Raw genomic sequence first — 16,820 nt, 5'->3', positions numbered from 1 at the left:
ATAGAATCATAGAATATCAGGGTTGGAAGGGACTTTAGGAGGTCATCTAGTCCAACCCCCTGCTCAAAGCAGGACCAATTCCCAACTAAATCATCCCAGCCAGGGCTTTGTGAAGCCGGGCCTTAAAAACCTCCAAGGAAGGAGATTCCACCACCTTCCTAGGTAACCCATTCCAGTGCTTCACCACCCTCCTAGTGAAATAGTGTTTCCTAATATCCAACCTAAACCTCCCCCACTGCAAGTTGAGACCATTGCTCCTTGTTCTATCATCTGCCACCACTGAGCACAGCCGAGCTCCATCCTCTTTGGAACCCCCCTTCAGGTAGTTGAAAGCAGCTATCAAATACCCCCTCATTCTTCTCTTCTGGAGACTAAACCATCCCAGTTCCCTCAGCCTCTCCTCATAAGTCATGTGCTCCAGCCCCTTAATCATTTTTGTTACCCCTCCGCTGGACTCTTTCCAATTTTTCCACATCCTTCTTGTAGTGTGGGACCCAAAACTGGACACAGTACTCCAGATGAGGCCTGACCAATGTCGAATAAAGGGGAACAACCACATTCCTCAATCTGCTGGCAATGCCCCCACTTATGCAGCCCAAAATGCCGTTAGCCTTCTTGGCAACAAGAGCACACTGTTGACTCATATCCAGCTTCTCGTCCACTGTGACCCCCCCTAGCTCCTGATCTGCAGAACTGCTACCTAGCCATTCGGTCCCTAGTCTGTAGCAGTGCCTGGGAGTCTTCCGTCCTAAGTGCAGGACTCTGCACTTGTCCTTGTTGAACCTCATCAGGTTTTTTTGGCCCAATCCTCTAATTTGCCTAGGTCCCTCTGTATCCGATCCCTACCCTCCAGTGTATCTACCACGCCTCCCAGTTTAGTGTCATCTGCAAACTTGCTGAGAGTGCAGTCCACACCATCCTCCAGATCATTAACAATGATATTAAACAAAACGGGCCCCACGGATGGAGGTGCTGGAACTAGCTTGAAACCGTTTCCATGATATGCAGGGTTTACAGTTTGGGTCAATGGTTCTCAGCACCCCCGCTATACAAATGGTTCCAGCGCCCCGGTTCCCTGTTAGGCAGGAGGAAGAACAGGACCCAGAAGCAGCTCGACACCAGGAAACCTGACTATCGGTCGGGGCTCAAAGTTATTGTCACCCTCCGCGCGGCCCCCACCATCCCCTGGCGCGGCGAGCCCTGCGGATCGGGTGGGGCTCGGCGCTGCCGGGCTGACCCAGCCTGGCCGCTCAGAGGCGCAGGAAGCGGTGTGCACAGGCAGGGCTGAGGGCCTTCGGGGCGAGCGGGAGGCGCTGCGCAGGCCCCCAGCGCAGCCGGCCAGACGAGCTGAGCACGCTGCGCTGCTCTGACAGGGCGAGGCCGGGCGCCAGACACGCCCGGAGCCGGAGCCGGAGCCGTCTGCCCGCGCGCGACACGGGCCCGTCGCCGCAGCCCGGCCCTACGTGAGAGGCGAGGGGCGGTGCCGGCTCTGGCGCGGCTGGGGCTCCGCCCCCGTTTCAGTCAGAGGGCCCCGCCGGCTCCTCCCTCCCGGTTGCCGAGTCGCTTCTGTGGCAGCAGCATGGCGGCCGTGGAGACCCGGGTGTGTGAAACGGCTGGGTGCAGCCACGAGGCCAAGCTGCAGTGCCCAACCTGCATCAAGCTGGGCATCCAGGGCTCCTACTTCTGCTCCCAGGTAAGCCCCTGCCGCGGCCCTCTGCCCCGGGCTGCTCCCTGCCTAGGCTCACGCGGCTGCAGGCAGGGCTCTGCTTCCTGTCCGGACACCCCCGCCAGGCTCCCATTGCTGCTGCTGCTGCTCTCCCAATTGGGGTGCGGGGAGCCTGCTCGGGGCGGGAACCCTGGCATCTCCCTGCATTGCTCTGGCGCTTGCCGTAGTTTCGGTTTGTCTGCGAAGTCCTGTGATTTTTGGTTGCTGTGAGCAGGCGCTTTCAGGTGGGGAGCGGGGGCAGGTGTGTTACTCGGAGAGAGTGAGGAGCAGATGGGCCTGTGATCCTTGCAGCGAGGCTTCCAACTTTGCCCCCTTTCACTCTTTCCCCCGAGATCCGCGTTTACAAGGGACAGGCAGAAACACACACTTGGTTTTTATAGGCTTAGGCTGGATGGTGTGTCCCTTTTACAAAGGCGAAGTGGGGGAAAGATTGTACTTGGACCCTAGAGGAAAGTTCACACCAGAAAATTAGACCCTGTAGGAAGGTATTTGACTGGGGACCATGTTTCTATCTGGATGCAAGCATGTGGAAATGCTGAAACAGTTCTCCTTTTGTATCTTTCGCTACTACAGTTTAGCACCCTACATCTCTTTTCAGCTCTGTCATTTATTTCCTTCTCCCCCAACCCTCTTTTGCTGGACTTAATTAACTGCAAGTTAATTTGCAGTTCAGCTTGCTTTGTCAGATTCACAGTGCATTTCAGAAAGAATGGGGGGGGGGGGTCAGTGTTTGCTTTTATTTTCACAGAAATCACATTTGTTATTGTGTAGGAAGTTAGATGCTGTGGACTAGATTTTGTGTGTGTAAATCATTGCCTCTGTTATCCCATATATGTTTGTAATATTCCAATCTTGTGTAGACAGAGTATTGTAGCATGAAGGAGTTTTTCTCAGTGTCTCACATTTGTTGTGTCCTCTTTTAAAGTATGTGCTTAATTCTTTAAAATGGAACCTGATAATCAAATTGCTTTTAAAATGTTCCTGTGCCTAGGGTAACATGGACTTATTGCTTTGAAAATATGGCTTTTCTGTTTTTCTGGGTACATTAATTAAACAAGCTCTTGGGAAAAAATGTTATAGGCTCTGCAGATTTAAGGTAAAATAACTATAATTCAGGCATGGTTAAATAAATAAATAGTAAAACAAACAGTTGAATCCTTGCCCATTGGCCTCAGTGAATAAATATAATATTTTGGTGCATAATTAACTGGTGCAATTAATTGTCAAAAGTATCATTGATAAGAGAAATAGGATTATGAAACATTTATTTATAAGGCACATGAATCCTCCTGCTTCAGGGTATAAGCCAACTATTAACTGCTTGGGGTTGGGAAGAAACTTCCCAAATGGGTAGGTTATTCCATATTTATCCACTACCCGGAATGGTATTTCTGATTCTCTTGTTCCTAGGAGTGTTTTGTGTATAGAGGATTTGTGGGATTGGCTCCATCATCACTACCCATTGTAACTTGCTGCCCTATGCAAAACAGGCAATACAGATTCATCTTCAGTATGTACTGTATATAGATATTACTTGGTGAATATAGCGTGTTGTAAGTTAATAGCCAAATCAATAAAAGTCTGTGCAGAAATTCTAGCAGTATCTGTAGGGTTTTTTTTCCTCTCTCAAGTCTGCAGAATGTAGAAAGGATTCTTATTTTCTACTCTTCTACCTGAATACCAAGTACTGTTGTAAGATACAAGGAAAGTTACTCAAAATTATAGTGCAGCAGCTTATTTTCTAAAGCTCAATCATGTGACACAGATAAGCAATGTGACCTAATGATAGATCACTGGACTGGGACTTGGGAGACCTGGCTTCTGTTCTTGACTCTGCCCCTGAATGGCTGGATAACCCTTAGGCAAGTCACTTCACTGCTCCGTGCCTCAGTTTCCCCATTGGTAAAATGTGGATAATAACACTCACCTCCTTTGAACAGTGCTTTGAGAGCTGTGGATGAAAAACAGTATAGAAAACCTATTATTAAAAGCCACGAAACCTTGCAAGGAGCCACAGCGGCACAGGTATTGCACTACAGTTGTAGTTCTGTAATGTAGATGCTGCCTACAGCAACAAAAGGGATTTTCCTATTGCTGTAGTTAATCCATCTCCCTGAGTGGATGTAGTTAGGTCAACAGAAGAGTTCTTCCATTGCACCAAGGGTTAGGTTGGCTTAAGTAAATCACTTGGGTGTGAAAAATTCACAGGCCTAAGGTTCCAGAGAAAATAATAAATTCCTTAGGAAGATCCTGTATCCATTCATATTCAATACATATTTCCACACTCAAAAATTGTTCCTAATTAGTAGTTTGTTTGCTCTTGGCATAGGCTGGAGAGGATATTCCATGTGTCTTGATATAGAAATCCATGTACTGATTTATAGAACTACCCAATACGGAAAATGTCTAAAAATATAAGTAGTAATATATAATTCAATACAAACAGTTAAATTTATGCAATATTAAAGCTGAGTATTTAAATGCAGAGCAGTGAGGAAATTAAACATTTTATCTCTTTAGGGTTTTCTATAGCACCCATAGTCATAGTATTTAAGTGTACTTTCCAGGTAAATTATATCTGGATGGCGAGGTCCCTAGTGGTCTATAGTCATCTTCATTTCTCCTTTCCCTGGTAAAGGTCACTTTTCTTGTAAATGAAGCTTTTCTCCTCTTTCTCAGAGAGAGGAGGTTTTAGAAATTTGCCCTAAACATGGTTACTCTGAATTTGTCTGACCCTCTCTTGAATTTTGTTTCATGGTCTTAGGCCCCTTTAGTTTATCTAAAATTAATCTTCCAGTTTTAATTGAATACGGTATTCCTCTTCGCTTCTTGTCCTAAACTGTTGGGTAATATCCATTTGTTTTGTTACCCAGCTACTCTGTTCTACCCCAAAAATTGCTTCATTTTAATGGTGGGTAAAGTCAAGGTACATTATCATTACTTTTTCAAAAGGTTATTGTGAGGGTTAACTTACAGTTATAAAGCATTTTGAGATCTTCGAATGAAAGATGCTAGAAAAGTACAAAGCATTTTTACTCTTCATTGTGTCTAAAAGAATGATTATCTTTATTTGTGATTAATCCTTTCCGGTAGCAAATTGAAACAGGTGTCTCGGATCCCAGATCAGGAGGTCGATACATGGAGCTGAAGCAGGATCTGTTTTTTCGGGTAGTAGTAGTAGCAAAGGCCTCTTTAAGGCAGGGGTTCTCGCAACAAATTTTTTGGTGGCCACATAGTACGGCCATCAACTCTTGCTGGTGGTCGCTACGGCAATTTTTCCTAAAATACTTAATACTTTAGGAAAAAGAAATAAATAGGCACATATGTGTCCAAATCATAATAATTTATTTATGTACGGTTGGGATTTTTTTTTTTGACTTAATAATAACGAACAGTTGTCTCTATTCTTTACTGGACCTAACCAGAATAGAAACACAAGGTTGCATGTTCTTGTCTTTATTGTTGTTTTCTTTTGCTTTCTTGGTTGCCTATTTTTTTTTTAGACTTGCTAGCTAGAAAGTCTGCTTCTGTGAAAAATGATATTTGTATGTTTGTTAATATCACTTTTCACAGCACCAGACTTGTTAACTAGCTGGGGGGGGGGCAGTGAAAAGTGATATTTACAAACATACAAATATTACTTTTCACAGCAGACTTACTCAGCTGGGAGACAAATTAAGCCTTGGATGGGAATGTAGGTAGGGAGGCAGCGAGAGCCAGGGGTAATGGGGTGGATGGGTGAGGGGCAGGGGGTGGCAGCAGGGGCCAGGGATGATGGGGTGGTGAGCCTGAAGCCCAGCAGCCAGGGGACGGAGCCCCTGGCTGCGCAGCCACAGCCTGGAGCATGAAGCCACACGGTTGAAGCCCATGGCCGGGGCCAGCTGCCGCGTGGCCTGAGCCTGCTGCCCGCCACCCCAGGGTTGAAGCCGGAAGCCTGAGCCCCACAACCTCCAGGAAGGTGGGGGACTCACACCGGCTGTCTGTTCCTGTGGTGTTTGTGGCTCCAGAGAGGGGCAGGGCCCAATCCCTTCTTGCGGCCCCAGGGGAGGGGCTGCTGCTTTGCTACCCGCCCCTGTCACCACCCAGGAAGCTGTGACCGCAAGAAAAAACCCTGGTGGCTAGCCATGGTGGCCATATTTGAGAAACACAGCTTTAAGGTATGTGAATAATAGGTGCACAAAGAGTACTGTACACACATTCCATAGACTTCTTATTCCTGTGGAGATCTTCCTTCTAAGTAATGGTCAGGCTCAGCACAACTTAGATTTAAAAACCATATGAAATTCAGTTACTACATATTCAGCTAAGTTCCCTGTGATTTTCCTAATTCATTTATCACATTTTATTTCAAAACCAAAAGTTTTCAAACTTTTAAAAGCTCACACTCCTCATGAATTGTCTAGGGAGGTTGTTGAATTCTCATCATTGGAGGCTTTTAAGAACAGGTTAGACAAAATCTACCAGGGATGGTCTAGGTATACTTAATCCTGCTTCAGGGTGGGGTCGGACTAGATGACCTCTTGAGGTCTCTTTCAGCCCTACATTTCTATAATTCTGTGACCGTATGAGGACTATGTATTTAAGAGTATGAAATTTTAAGGCTAAACTGTTTTATGTTTTTTAAAAAAAGTTCATTCTCACATTTGTGCATTTAAAAAAGTTTGTTTCATAGTCAATAATTAAAAGCTGTCTTAAATGCCCTCAACCCTCTCCAGTTTTGCAGTGAGTCCCGTAGGCAATTTTTGAATATTGTGAGCAGGTTAAATATCCAGTTTTAAAATGGAATGTGCAGCTTAACTGTTGGACTATTGTACTGGTATAGTATAGTATAACATATAACTCCACAGTAGGAAAAAATGGATAATACATTTCGGGGCCAGTTCCTTGACTTGTGCAACAGGGAGGTTGCACAAGTCACCTCAAGCAGAGTTGGGAATAGTACCTAAGACTCTTATATGGCAGATCCAAGTCTTCGCTACTAGCTGCAATGCCTTTCAGATTGAATTGATGTGCTAAATATATGTGCTTAGATTATTTAGCGATAGCCACTACACAACATTTGCACGTGCCTCTCCGAGGCTGGGTTAGATCCTAGGATTCCTGATCTGCAATATTTAAGTAGTTGCAGGGTGGATCTGATTTAAATCAAATTGATTTAAATCACTAGTCGTCACTAGTCGATTTAATCATGGATTTCTACATAAAAGTGCATTCTTGTTGGTTGTTATAACCTTAATACATATTCTTCACAACTCCGAGATAGATGTAGGTTTCATTTTTAGAAGGTACACACTATACATTTTTAAAGTGATTTATTTTGAAAACTTTTCAGATTAGTTTTACAGCTATATCAGAAAATGAATGAATGACTGGTTATTTCATCTACCAAAAGAAATTGAAGCAGATATTTCTGAAGTCATTGGGAGGTGAACGATCTCCAATTCAACAGGTTAATCATTAATATTTGGAGGATTTTCTTGCCATGCTATATTAGGAGGAGAACATCACCAGATAGACATTTAAATTGTTTTATTTAACTAAAACAACATCATTATATATTCTGGACTTTTTTTTTCCAATGGCAAATATATAATATTTTAACAAAACAAGCATACGAATTTTTCAATTTAGTTAAATATTCAAGTTTTTTAAAATCAGGTTTGTTTTTTGTTAAAATTGTTTTTAACTAAAATAGTTAAATGAAATATTTTGTAAAAAAAAAAAATATTAAATCAACTATGTCAGCCAGGTCAACATGAGAAACTTAAAATATTGGCTTCTGCAGCTAACTCAGTTGTCTTCACCTTCATTTTCCTATTTGTTCATAATCTGGAAAGGGAAAACAAGCTTTCCTGCTTTTTCAGGTCCCAAACAATTTCTCAATTTGGAATGAATTAGTCCAAAGGAAGAAGATATTATTTCTACATAGGCAGAAGAAGCTACTGGTGTTAAAAGTGAGATTATCACTTCAACTGTCTCTGAATCCAAGTGCTTAAGTGACTTCCACCAATTCACTGATGTGACTTTCTTTAAAACATCATCAGCAAACATATATTTCTTGAATGGTTTACCTTTAGCTCTGAAGTTTATTATAGTTGGCATTCTGGAGGGATGATTGCTGGATGTCCGTGTCATAGCCAACTCCTCTTCTTCAGCAGTTAAGGTTTGACCCTGGTACCGAGTATTGAGAATATTTGCAAGAAAATGAGTTGGAGATAGTGCTTGTCCCATTCTCTTTTTTTAATGCTTGTAATTTAACTCTGTCAATGCAGTGAGAGGGGAAAAAGGCATCCTTTAAAAAGGAGAAGTTAAATCCTAGTGAGGAAAATAGAAAGGAGCATAAACTCTGGCAAGTGAAGTGTAAAAATATAATTAGGATGGCCAAAAAAGAATTTGAACAACAGTTAGCCAAAGACTCAAAAAGTAATAGCAAAAACAATTTTAAGTATATCAGAAGCAGGATACCTGCTAAACAACCAGTGCGGCCACTGGACGATCGAGATGCTAAAAGAGCACTCAAGGACGATAAGGCCATTGCGGAGAAACTAAATGAATTCTTTGCATTGAGCTTCACGGCTGAGGATGTGAGGGAAATTCCCAAACCTGAGCCGTTCTTTTTAGGTGACAAATCTGAGGAACTGTTGCAGATTGAGGTGTCATTAGAGGAGGTTTTGGAACAAATTGATAAACTAAACAGTAATAAGTCACCAGGACCAGATGGTATTCACCCAAGAGTTCTGAAGGAACTCAAAATGTGAAATTGCAGAACTACTAATTGTAGTTTGTAACCTATCATTTAAATCCGCTTCTGTACCAAATGACTGAAGGATAGCTAATGTGACGCCAATTTTTAAAAAGGGCTCCAGAGGTGATCCCAGCAATTACAGGCCGGTAAGCCTGACTTCAATACCGGGCAAACTGGTTGAAACTATAGTAAAGAACAGAATTGTCAGATACATAGATGAACATAATTTGTTGGGGGAAGAGTCAACATGGTTTTTGTAAAGGGAAATCATGCCTCACCAATCTACTAGAATTCTTGGAGGGTGTCAACAAGCATGTGGACAATGGGGATCCAGTGGATATAGTGTATTTAGATTTTCAGAAAGCCTTTGACAAGGCCCCTCACCAAATGCTCTTAAGCAAAGTAAGATGTCATGGGATAAGAGGGAAGGTCCTCTCATGGATTGGTAACTGGTTAAAAGATAGGAAACAAAGTGTAGGAATAAATGGTTCGTTTTCAGAATGGAGAGAGGTAAATAGTGATGTCCCCCAGGGGTCTGTACTGGGCCCGGTCCTATTTAACATATTCATAAATGATCTGGAAAAATGGGTAAACAGCGAGGTGGCAAAATTTGCATCTGATACAAATCTACACAAGATAGTCTCAAGCAGACCGTGAAGAGCTACAAAAAGATCTCACAAAACTGGGTGACTGGGCAACAAAATGGCAGATGAAATTAAATGTTGATAAATGTGACGCCAATTTTTGGAAAACATAATCCCAACTATACATATAAAATGATGGGGTCTAAATTAGCTGTTACTACACAAGAAAGAGATCTTGGATTCATTGTGGATAGTTCTCTGAAAACATCCACTCAGTGTGCAGCAGCAGTCAAAAAGTGAACAGAATGTTGGGAATCATTAAGAAAGGCATTGCTAATAAGACAGAATATATCATATCACCTCTATATAAATCCATGGTAAACCCACATCTTGAATACTTGGTGCAGATGTGGTCGCCCCATCTCAAAAAAGATATATTGGAATTAGAAAAGGTTCAGAAAAGGGCAACAAAAATGATTAGGGGTATGGACCAGCTTCCATGTGAGGAGAGATTAATAAAATGGGGACTTTTCAGCATGGAAAAGAGATGAGTAATGAGGGGATATGATAGAGGTCTATAAAATCATGACTGGTGTAGAGAAAGTAAATAAGGAAGTGTTATTTACTCCTCATGACACAAGAACTAGGGGTCGCTAAATGAAATTAATAGGCAGCAAGTTTAAAACAAATAAAAGGAAGTATTTCTTCACACAATGCACAGTCAACCTGTGGAACTCCTTGCCAGAGGCTGTTGTGAAGGCCAAGACTATACAGGGGAGTCGCATCTTACGTGGGGGTTAGGTTCTGAAGTCAGCACGTAAGGCGAAAATCATGTATAATCAAACGCTCATTGAGTGGAATGGCGGGCGGAATTGCCCGCACTACAGGTACAGTATTTAAATTATTTTTCTCTTTTTTTTGTTTGTTTTTTGCCGAGCGCGTATAGTTAAAATTGCCTAAGTTAAATGTGCCTATGATGTGACTCCACTGTAACAGGGTTCAGAAAAGAACTAGATAAGTTCATGGAGGATAGGTCCATCAATGGCTGTTAGCCAGTATGGGCAGGGATGGTGTCCCTAGCCTCTGTTTGCCAGAAGCTGGGAATGGGTGACAGGGAATGGATCACTTTATTACCTGTTCTTGTCATTCCAGCTGGGGCACCTGGCATTGGCCTCTATCGAAAGACTTGATACTGGGCTAGATGGACCTTTGGTGTGACCCAGTATGGCTGTTCTTATATTCTTATAATTAGCTGACCTAAGCCCCAGTGTAGACAGCAGTAGGTGGATGGAAAAATTCTTTCATCAGCCTAATTACTGCCTTTTGGAGAGGTGGATTTACTACAGCGATGGAAGGGGTTCTTGCATCACTGTAGTAAGTGACTACATTACAGCGCTAAAATGGCACAGCTGCAGCATTTCTAGTGTAGCCTTAATCCCCTCCTATGACTTGCATTCTTTTTGATTGAATTCAAGTCTCAGACTGCAAGAAATGATTTTGTAAATATTTAAAAGGAGGTGTGGGTGTTATTTAGAAAGATTGTGAGAAGAAGTATGGTCCAGTATTTAGGATGCTGGTGACCCAGTTTCAAATCTCTGCTCCACCACATCCTACCTGTGTGACCCTGGGCACATCACTTAGTGTCTCCGTGCCTCAGTTCCTTGTGCGTAAAGTTGAGATACTAGTGCTTCTCTACCTCACAAGTTTGTTGTGAGGATAAATCTACAAAAGATGGAGGTTCTCAGGTACCATGGTAATGGGGACCATTCAAGTATAATAGCTAGAAGTATTCTGAATGACTGCTGCAGCAAGAGCTAACCTGACATTTGCTGTGTGAAGAGCAGGTCAGTGAATACGTTGTAGAATTGTCTGTTTTACAGCTTTTCTTACATACTCTGTTTACTGATTATACGTAACATAACATTTAACCATCATTTGTAGTACACATGTGCCAGAAAATGCTGTTGGCAGCAAAGCAATGCGCTAGTGCGTACCTATATCAACATTTCAATCAGCAGATGTTGAGCTGGCTCCCTAAGGTAGAAGCCAATTGGCTCGATTGACAGAAACTGTCTCTGAAAGGGAAATAATCCCACAGATTTAATATTGATTGTGTTTGATTACTCTTTTGGATTCAAGTTAAGTTGAACACATTGCTCCTAGTGAGCATCAGGTTGAGCTCATGTCTAGGGGGAGGGATAGCTCAGTGGTTTGAGCATTGGCCTGCTAAACCCAGGGTTGTGAGTTCAATCCTTGAGGGGGCCACTTAGGGATCTGGGGCAAAATCAGTACTTGGTCCTGCTAGTGAAGGCAGGGGGCTGGACTCGATGACCTTTCGGGGTCCCTTCCAGTTCTATGAGATAGGTATATCTCCATATTATTATTATTATTAGGTACAGAATGACTGTAATAGTTCGTAGTGTTTTGAAGCCAAAATAAATGTGTGAATTTGAAAGGGACAACATCGAATGAAAATTACAGTTCTGTTTTTCTGCTGCTGTTTCAAGTTACTTCTGAGATAACAATAGCCAAGAGTTGAGGACAGTTTTACCCTTAGTTTTTCAGTTTATTTTGTATGTAGTAATTTGCACTGTTTCCTCTACAAGTCAGTTTTCCCCTTTATGCGGCACTCTCATACAGCAATAGAGGAGAGAAATACATTTGAAAAAAAAAGGTTCATATGACTGTAAACCACAAAAATTGTCAGGACGAGTCATGGAAAATGGTTCTTCAAATGGCTTTTAACTTTTTAAAATTGATTAGATAACTTTTCCCATTGAAGACAATCATTGTTTTCAAACATAGCTACACTTTTAAAAAAAATTTGTGAGTCCATGTGTCGTGTCTCATCTCCTCCCCCAGGCCCGCACACTTCACCACCCCGGGAAGAGAGAGGCTAATTGGGTCTCTTTTTTGTGTGTGTGTGTGTGTGTGTGTGTTCGTTTTTAATGTTAAATTGCACCCTGTAGTTTTCAGACCTGTTGTAGCAGTCAGGGGTTGAGTATATGCACACACTGGTTTTAATAAATTGCTGGCTATGGCTAGCAGTTTAAAATTATGATGATTCATCAGTAGCACTAGGCTTTCCTTATAAAGGAAAAAAGTGCTTATTTTTTCTCGGAAATTTCAGCTGTTGGTGTAAATCAGTGGAATTACCCTCTTCCAAACAGTTAATGTGAAATTGCCCTCTTCCAAACAGTTAATGTGATTAAATACAACCAAAAAATGTTCATGTGAATGAGACTTTCATCTACAAGAACAGAAAGTTTAGAGCTAAGAATAGTATCAGGGGGTAGCCGTGTTAGTCTGTATCTACAAAAACAACAAGGAGTCTGGTGGCACCTTAAAGACTAACAGATTTATTTGGGCATAAGCTTTCGTGGGTAAAAACCTCACTTCTTCGGATGCATAGAGTGAAAGTTACAGATGCAGGCATTATCTACTGACACATGGAGAGCAGGGAGTTACTTCGCAAGTGGAGAATCAGTGCTGACAGGGCCAATTCAATCAGGGTGGATGTAGTCCACTCCCAATAATAGATGAGGAGGTGTCAATTCCAGTAGAGGAAAAGCTGCTTCTGTAATGAGCCAGCCACTCCCAGTCCCTATTCAAGCCCAGATTAATGGTGTTAAATTTGTAAATGAATTTTAGTTCTGCTGTTTCTCTTTTAAGTCTGTTTCTGAAGTTTTTTTGTTCAATGATAGTGACTTTTAAATCTGTAATAGAATGACCAGGGAGATTGAAGTGTTCACCTACTGGCTTATGTATGTTACCATTCCTGATGTCCGATTTGTGTCCATCTATTCTTTTGTGGAAGGACTGTCCAGTTTGGCCAATGTACATGGCAGAGGGGCATTGCTGGCACATGATGGCATATATAACATTAGTGGATGTGCAGGTGAATGAGCCCTTGATGGTGTGGCTGATGTGGTTGGGTCCTCTGATGGTGTCGCCAGAGTAGATATGGGGACAGAGCTAAGAATAGAACACCATTTGTAATTAGGCTTTCAGATATATGGAGGAAGACTCTCAATACTTGCTGTTTAGAGATGTGTGATGCTTAGCACAGTGGGGAAAGTCAGTGACTTTCACTGAAGGCTGGCCTGGAAGAGTCAGGCACCCTGGCCATACTCTTTTGGTAACTCATCAAAGTGTGACTGAATGAACATCTTGAAAGGCATTGTGTGACACTGTGTGTATGCATGCATGTATGTATATATTATGCATGTTGTGTGTGTGGCTATGTCTACACTTAAGGTGGCATGTAGAGTACGTACGCTGCACGTCCCCTAGCATGGGTATGAATAGCAGTGTACATAGCGAGACATTGCTTAGGTGAGTAAAAACATGCCAGAACCTTAGGGTATATACTTTACATGGCTCTCTGCGCACCCAAGCAGTGCCTCCCATGCCTACGCTGCTACTTTCAGCAGTGTAGTGTCCCACTGCCTCCCTGCTGCTGGGGCCTATCCCTGCCACGCTGAAAGGCTCCACTGGCAGGGAAAGGCTCTGGTAGGGGGAGGCAGCGGGGAAAGGCTCCAGCAGCTCCTCACCGCTGAAGACTTTTTCCACCGCAGGGAACTGCAGGAACTTTACCCACTGCCTCCCCCCCCCCCCCGCCAGAGCCTTTTACTACTTTGTGTAGATAACATACTGCATCGTGAGGGGAGTTTGTTTTTCACTGTGGCATGTAGCTTACATGTAGGGTACATGCTGTCGCAAGTGGAGACAAGGCCTGTGTGCGTGTAGAAAATCACACACAACCCATTGCTGTCAAATCCACCTCTTTCCCTACTCTCAGAAATCCATCTGCAGTTCTAACAGGGTTTAATTTAGATTTCAGCTTTCATGCTGTCTTCCTCCCAAGTACCAGCCCCATTTAGAAATGGCGTATGTTGGTCTGCCAGCGACAGAAGGGGGTTCCTTTTCAGCACCTTATTCATCCACCCTTCTATTTTAATCTCTTCTTCCCTCACTGTTTTTTACTTTAACCTATTGCTTGCCCCCAAATCCTTTCCTTATCCTCCTCTTCTGTCCTTCAACTCTTATCCATTTTCTTTTTCTCCACCATTCACTGTACCACCCCCCACCCATTCAGTGCTGATTTATTCCTTTGCTTTTAGTCCTCTATTCACTCATCTTTCCATCTACATTTTCTCTCTCTTCTCCCCATACGCATCCTCCCATTTACACACATTCTTGCCATGCTTTACATTCAGGCTCACTATCGCCATTCATTTTTCTCCCTTTCCTATTTCTAGTCTCTCTGTCTAGTGCAGGGGTAGGCAACCTATGGCATGCGTGCCGAAGGCGGCACGCAAGCTGATTTTTCAGTGGCACTCACACTACCCGGATCCTGGCCACTGGTCCGGGGGGCTCTGCATTTTAATTTAATTTTAAATGAAGCTTCTTAAACATTTTAAAAACCGTATTTACTTTACATACAACAATAGTTTAGTTATGTATTATAGACTTGTAGAAAGAGACCTTCTAAAAACATTAAAATGTATTACTGGCATGTGAAACCTTAAATCAGATTGAATAAATGAAGACTCAGCACACCACTTCTAAAAGGTTGCCAACCCCTGGTCTAGTGCATGCACGCACACACATACTCATATATTTTTCATTTGTGCGCACATCATGCCAGTTGAACCCCGTTGCTGCCCCTACAGAGGTACCCCAACAGAGGCAAGCAGAATGCATGCTGCAAGAGGAATTATCCTGCCCCAACAGCCCAGGGAGGGGACCATCGTGGTCCCAGGCCTGGTTCTCAAACATTTTCATATTGCGAATCACTTACTATGCTGGAGAACCTCTCCTGCACACCTCCTTTTCTACTTGAAACACTAGGAAATGCGGTAAGCACCCATCATGCATTGACAGGGAGGTGGACTGGATGATTGAATGAGCCTTTTCACCTCTGACTGCTGTGATTCTATGAACTGCGCGATACGACATCATCCTTGTTGCAACTATAGTGCTTGGTTACACAGAAAAGTAATAGTGGGACAATATCCAGGAGATGAGAGGAAATCAAGTTGCAGTAATGGAATGGTTGCAGCTGTTTGGCTCGGTTCCCTCCCTTTTGCATTATAAACCTGTTGAATACAGTATTTTCCAGTCTTAACACTGGCAGTTAAAGCAGTTTTCTTGAGTGTTGCTAATGTAGGTAATAGAATCCTTGTTTAATATAATTTGTCATCCGTTTTGTGGAGGTCACGTTCTGTCCCAGACAACGGTGATTTTTATATTATTTTCACTTTCAGGAATGTTTTAAGGGAAGCTGGGCCACTCACAAGTTACTACACAAGAAAGCAAGTAAGTAAGCTTCTTATCCAGTCTTTATTCAGTTTTGAATTTGTATATGAAGATCAACTATTCATGCTATTGCCAGTGTTTGTTTATTTCAATCTAGTTTCAAAATGCAAAATAAGGGCTATATTCTGTCTTAAGTTATACAGTGTACTCTGCATCTACACTAATGTGCATCCATGCGTAAGCATCTTTGTGGATTTTTCTGAGATACCTGGCAGCGTGCACTGCACATCGGAGATTCAGCTTAGGCTCTAAGCTATTACTATAGATCTAGGTAAAACTAAAGGGTTTTGGCATATAAATCTCTTTATTTCTGTTCATGCCACACCCATGTATGACTGAAATATTGCTGAGAGCTAAACTGTGAACAGAGAAAGGAGAACAAGTTATGGCAGTGAGACTTTGCCAGACTTTTTGCATTTTGTGTTTTTAATGCCTGAGGCACAAGGAAAAAAAAGTTTGAATGGTTATTCTAAAATTGAAACGTCCCAGACAGCCAATCAGAGTACAGCTGTGCTGGACATTTAGTGCTTATGTATGTAGAAAAGCTCTGTAACATCTTTTTACATCAGCACTACCAGTGGTGGAAGCTGTTGTGAAACCAGATTGCAATTTTTAGTAGGTGGCACAGTAGTAGAAACGCATGCACTTGGCCTACACCACAGGTTCCGCTGTCGGTAGCACTGGTGCAGGAAAAGGCTGGCAAAGTTTCCCTAGTGTAAACTCATTTATATGTTCCACAACTGTAGAGTTGTTTGTGTGTATGCAGTTCCTTGAACTCTGATTTGTGGGTGTCTAATTTACATGCCTGTGTGGTTCTCTCTCAATAACAATACTTCATATATTCAAATCACTCTACTTTGGCTGTTATAATCCATTTGCGCTGACTGGATGCATTACTCATAAAAGTCCGACATTTAGAAGAATGTGGGGAAGAAAAATACCCAACAACAAAGAAATAGATGAAAGGGGAATCAGCATTAAAAATAAGTCAGAGGGAGAAGCCAAACTCTTGACTTCTTTCCTCCCAACCCCCACCTTACCTACCTTAAACTTGGTCAGACTCTTGTTCCCAGAATAAAATGTCATGTGTGTTTGGGAGCAGCACAGAAAAACACTAATGAATTTTTCTAGTTTAGACTCTCCCCAGGCAACTCTTGCCACTGTAGCATTCAGTATTGGGTCACTTTGCACCATTGCAATGGCAGTACAGACAAGAAATGCAAGTATTTTAGATGCAGTGGTGCAATTAATCCTCCCAGTGCAATCCCACAGTGTTCCTGCCCACTTGTCAGTGACAGTTTTGACGGCTCAGTGTAAAGCTACTCACTTTACAGTAGCATAAAGACCTGAGAGCACCTGAGCAGTTCTTCACTGGTCCTGACTCTTCCAGTTCCCCTTCCCCCAATGCCACTAACTACTGAGTTCTAACGGATGATTCAAGATA

The 16,820-nt window shown here is 42.6% G+C and overlaps 1 protein-coding gene across 1 annotated transcript in view; it reads left to right on the top strand.

The window, feature by feature from the left end:
- The first annotated feature begins 1,577 nt into the window (after positions 1 to 1,577).
- The window catches only part of METAP1 (methionyl aminopeptidase 1), a 39,473-nt gene continuing 24,230 nt past the window's right edge, over positions 1,578 to 16,820 (top strand). The window contains exons 1-2 of the mRNA XM_024212842.3: positions 1,578 to 1,693; positions 15,325 to 15,376. Coding sequence (XP_024068610.1) covers positions 1,580 to 1,693; positions 15,325 to 15,376 — 166 coding nt within the window. The 5' untranslated portion in view covers positions 1,578 to 1,579. The remainder of the gene's footprint in view (positions 1,694 to 15,324; positions 15,377 to 16,820) is intronic.

This window comes from Terrapene carolina, unplaced genomic scaffold (assembly GCF_002925995.2).
Source record: "Terrapene carolina triunguis isolate 2854851 unplaced genomic scaffold, T_m_triunguis-2.0 Scaffold436, whole genome shotgun sequence".
Taxonomy (NCBI): Eukaryota; Metazoa; Chordata; order Testudines; family Emydidae; genus Terrapene; species Terrapene triunguis.
The sequence above is the reverse complement of the archived record's forward strand: the minus strand, read 5'-3'. Positions and strand labels throughout refer to the sequence as shown.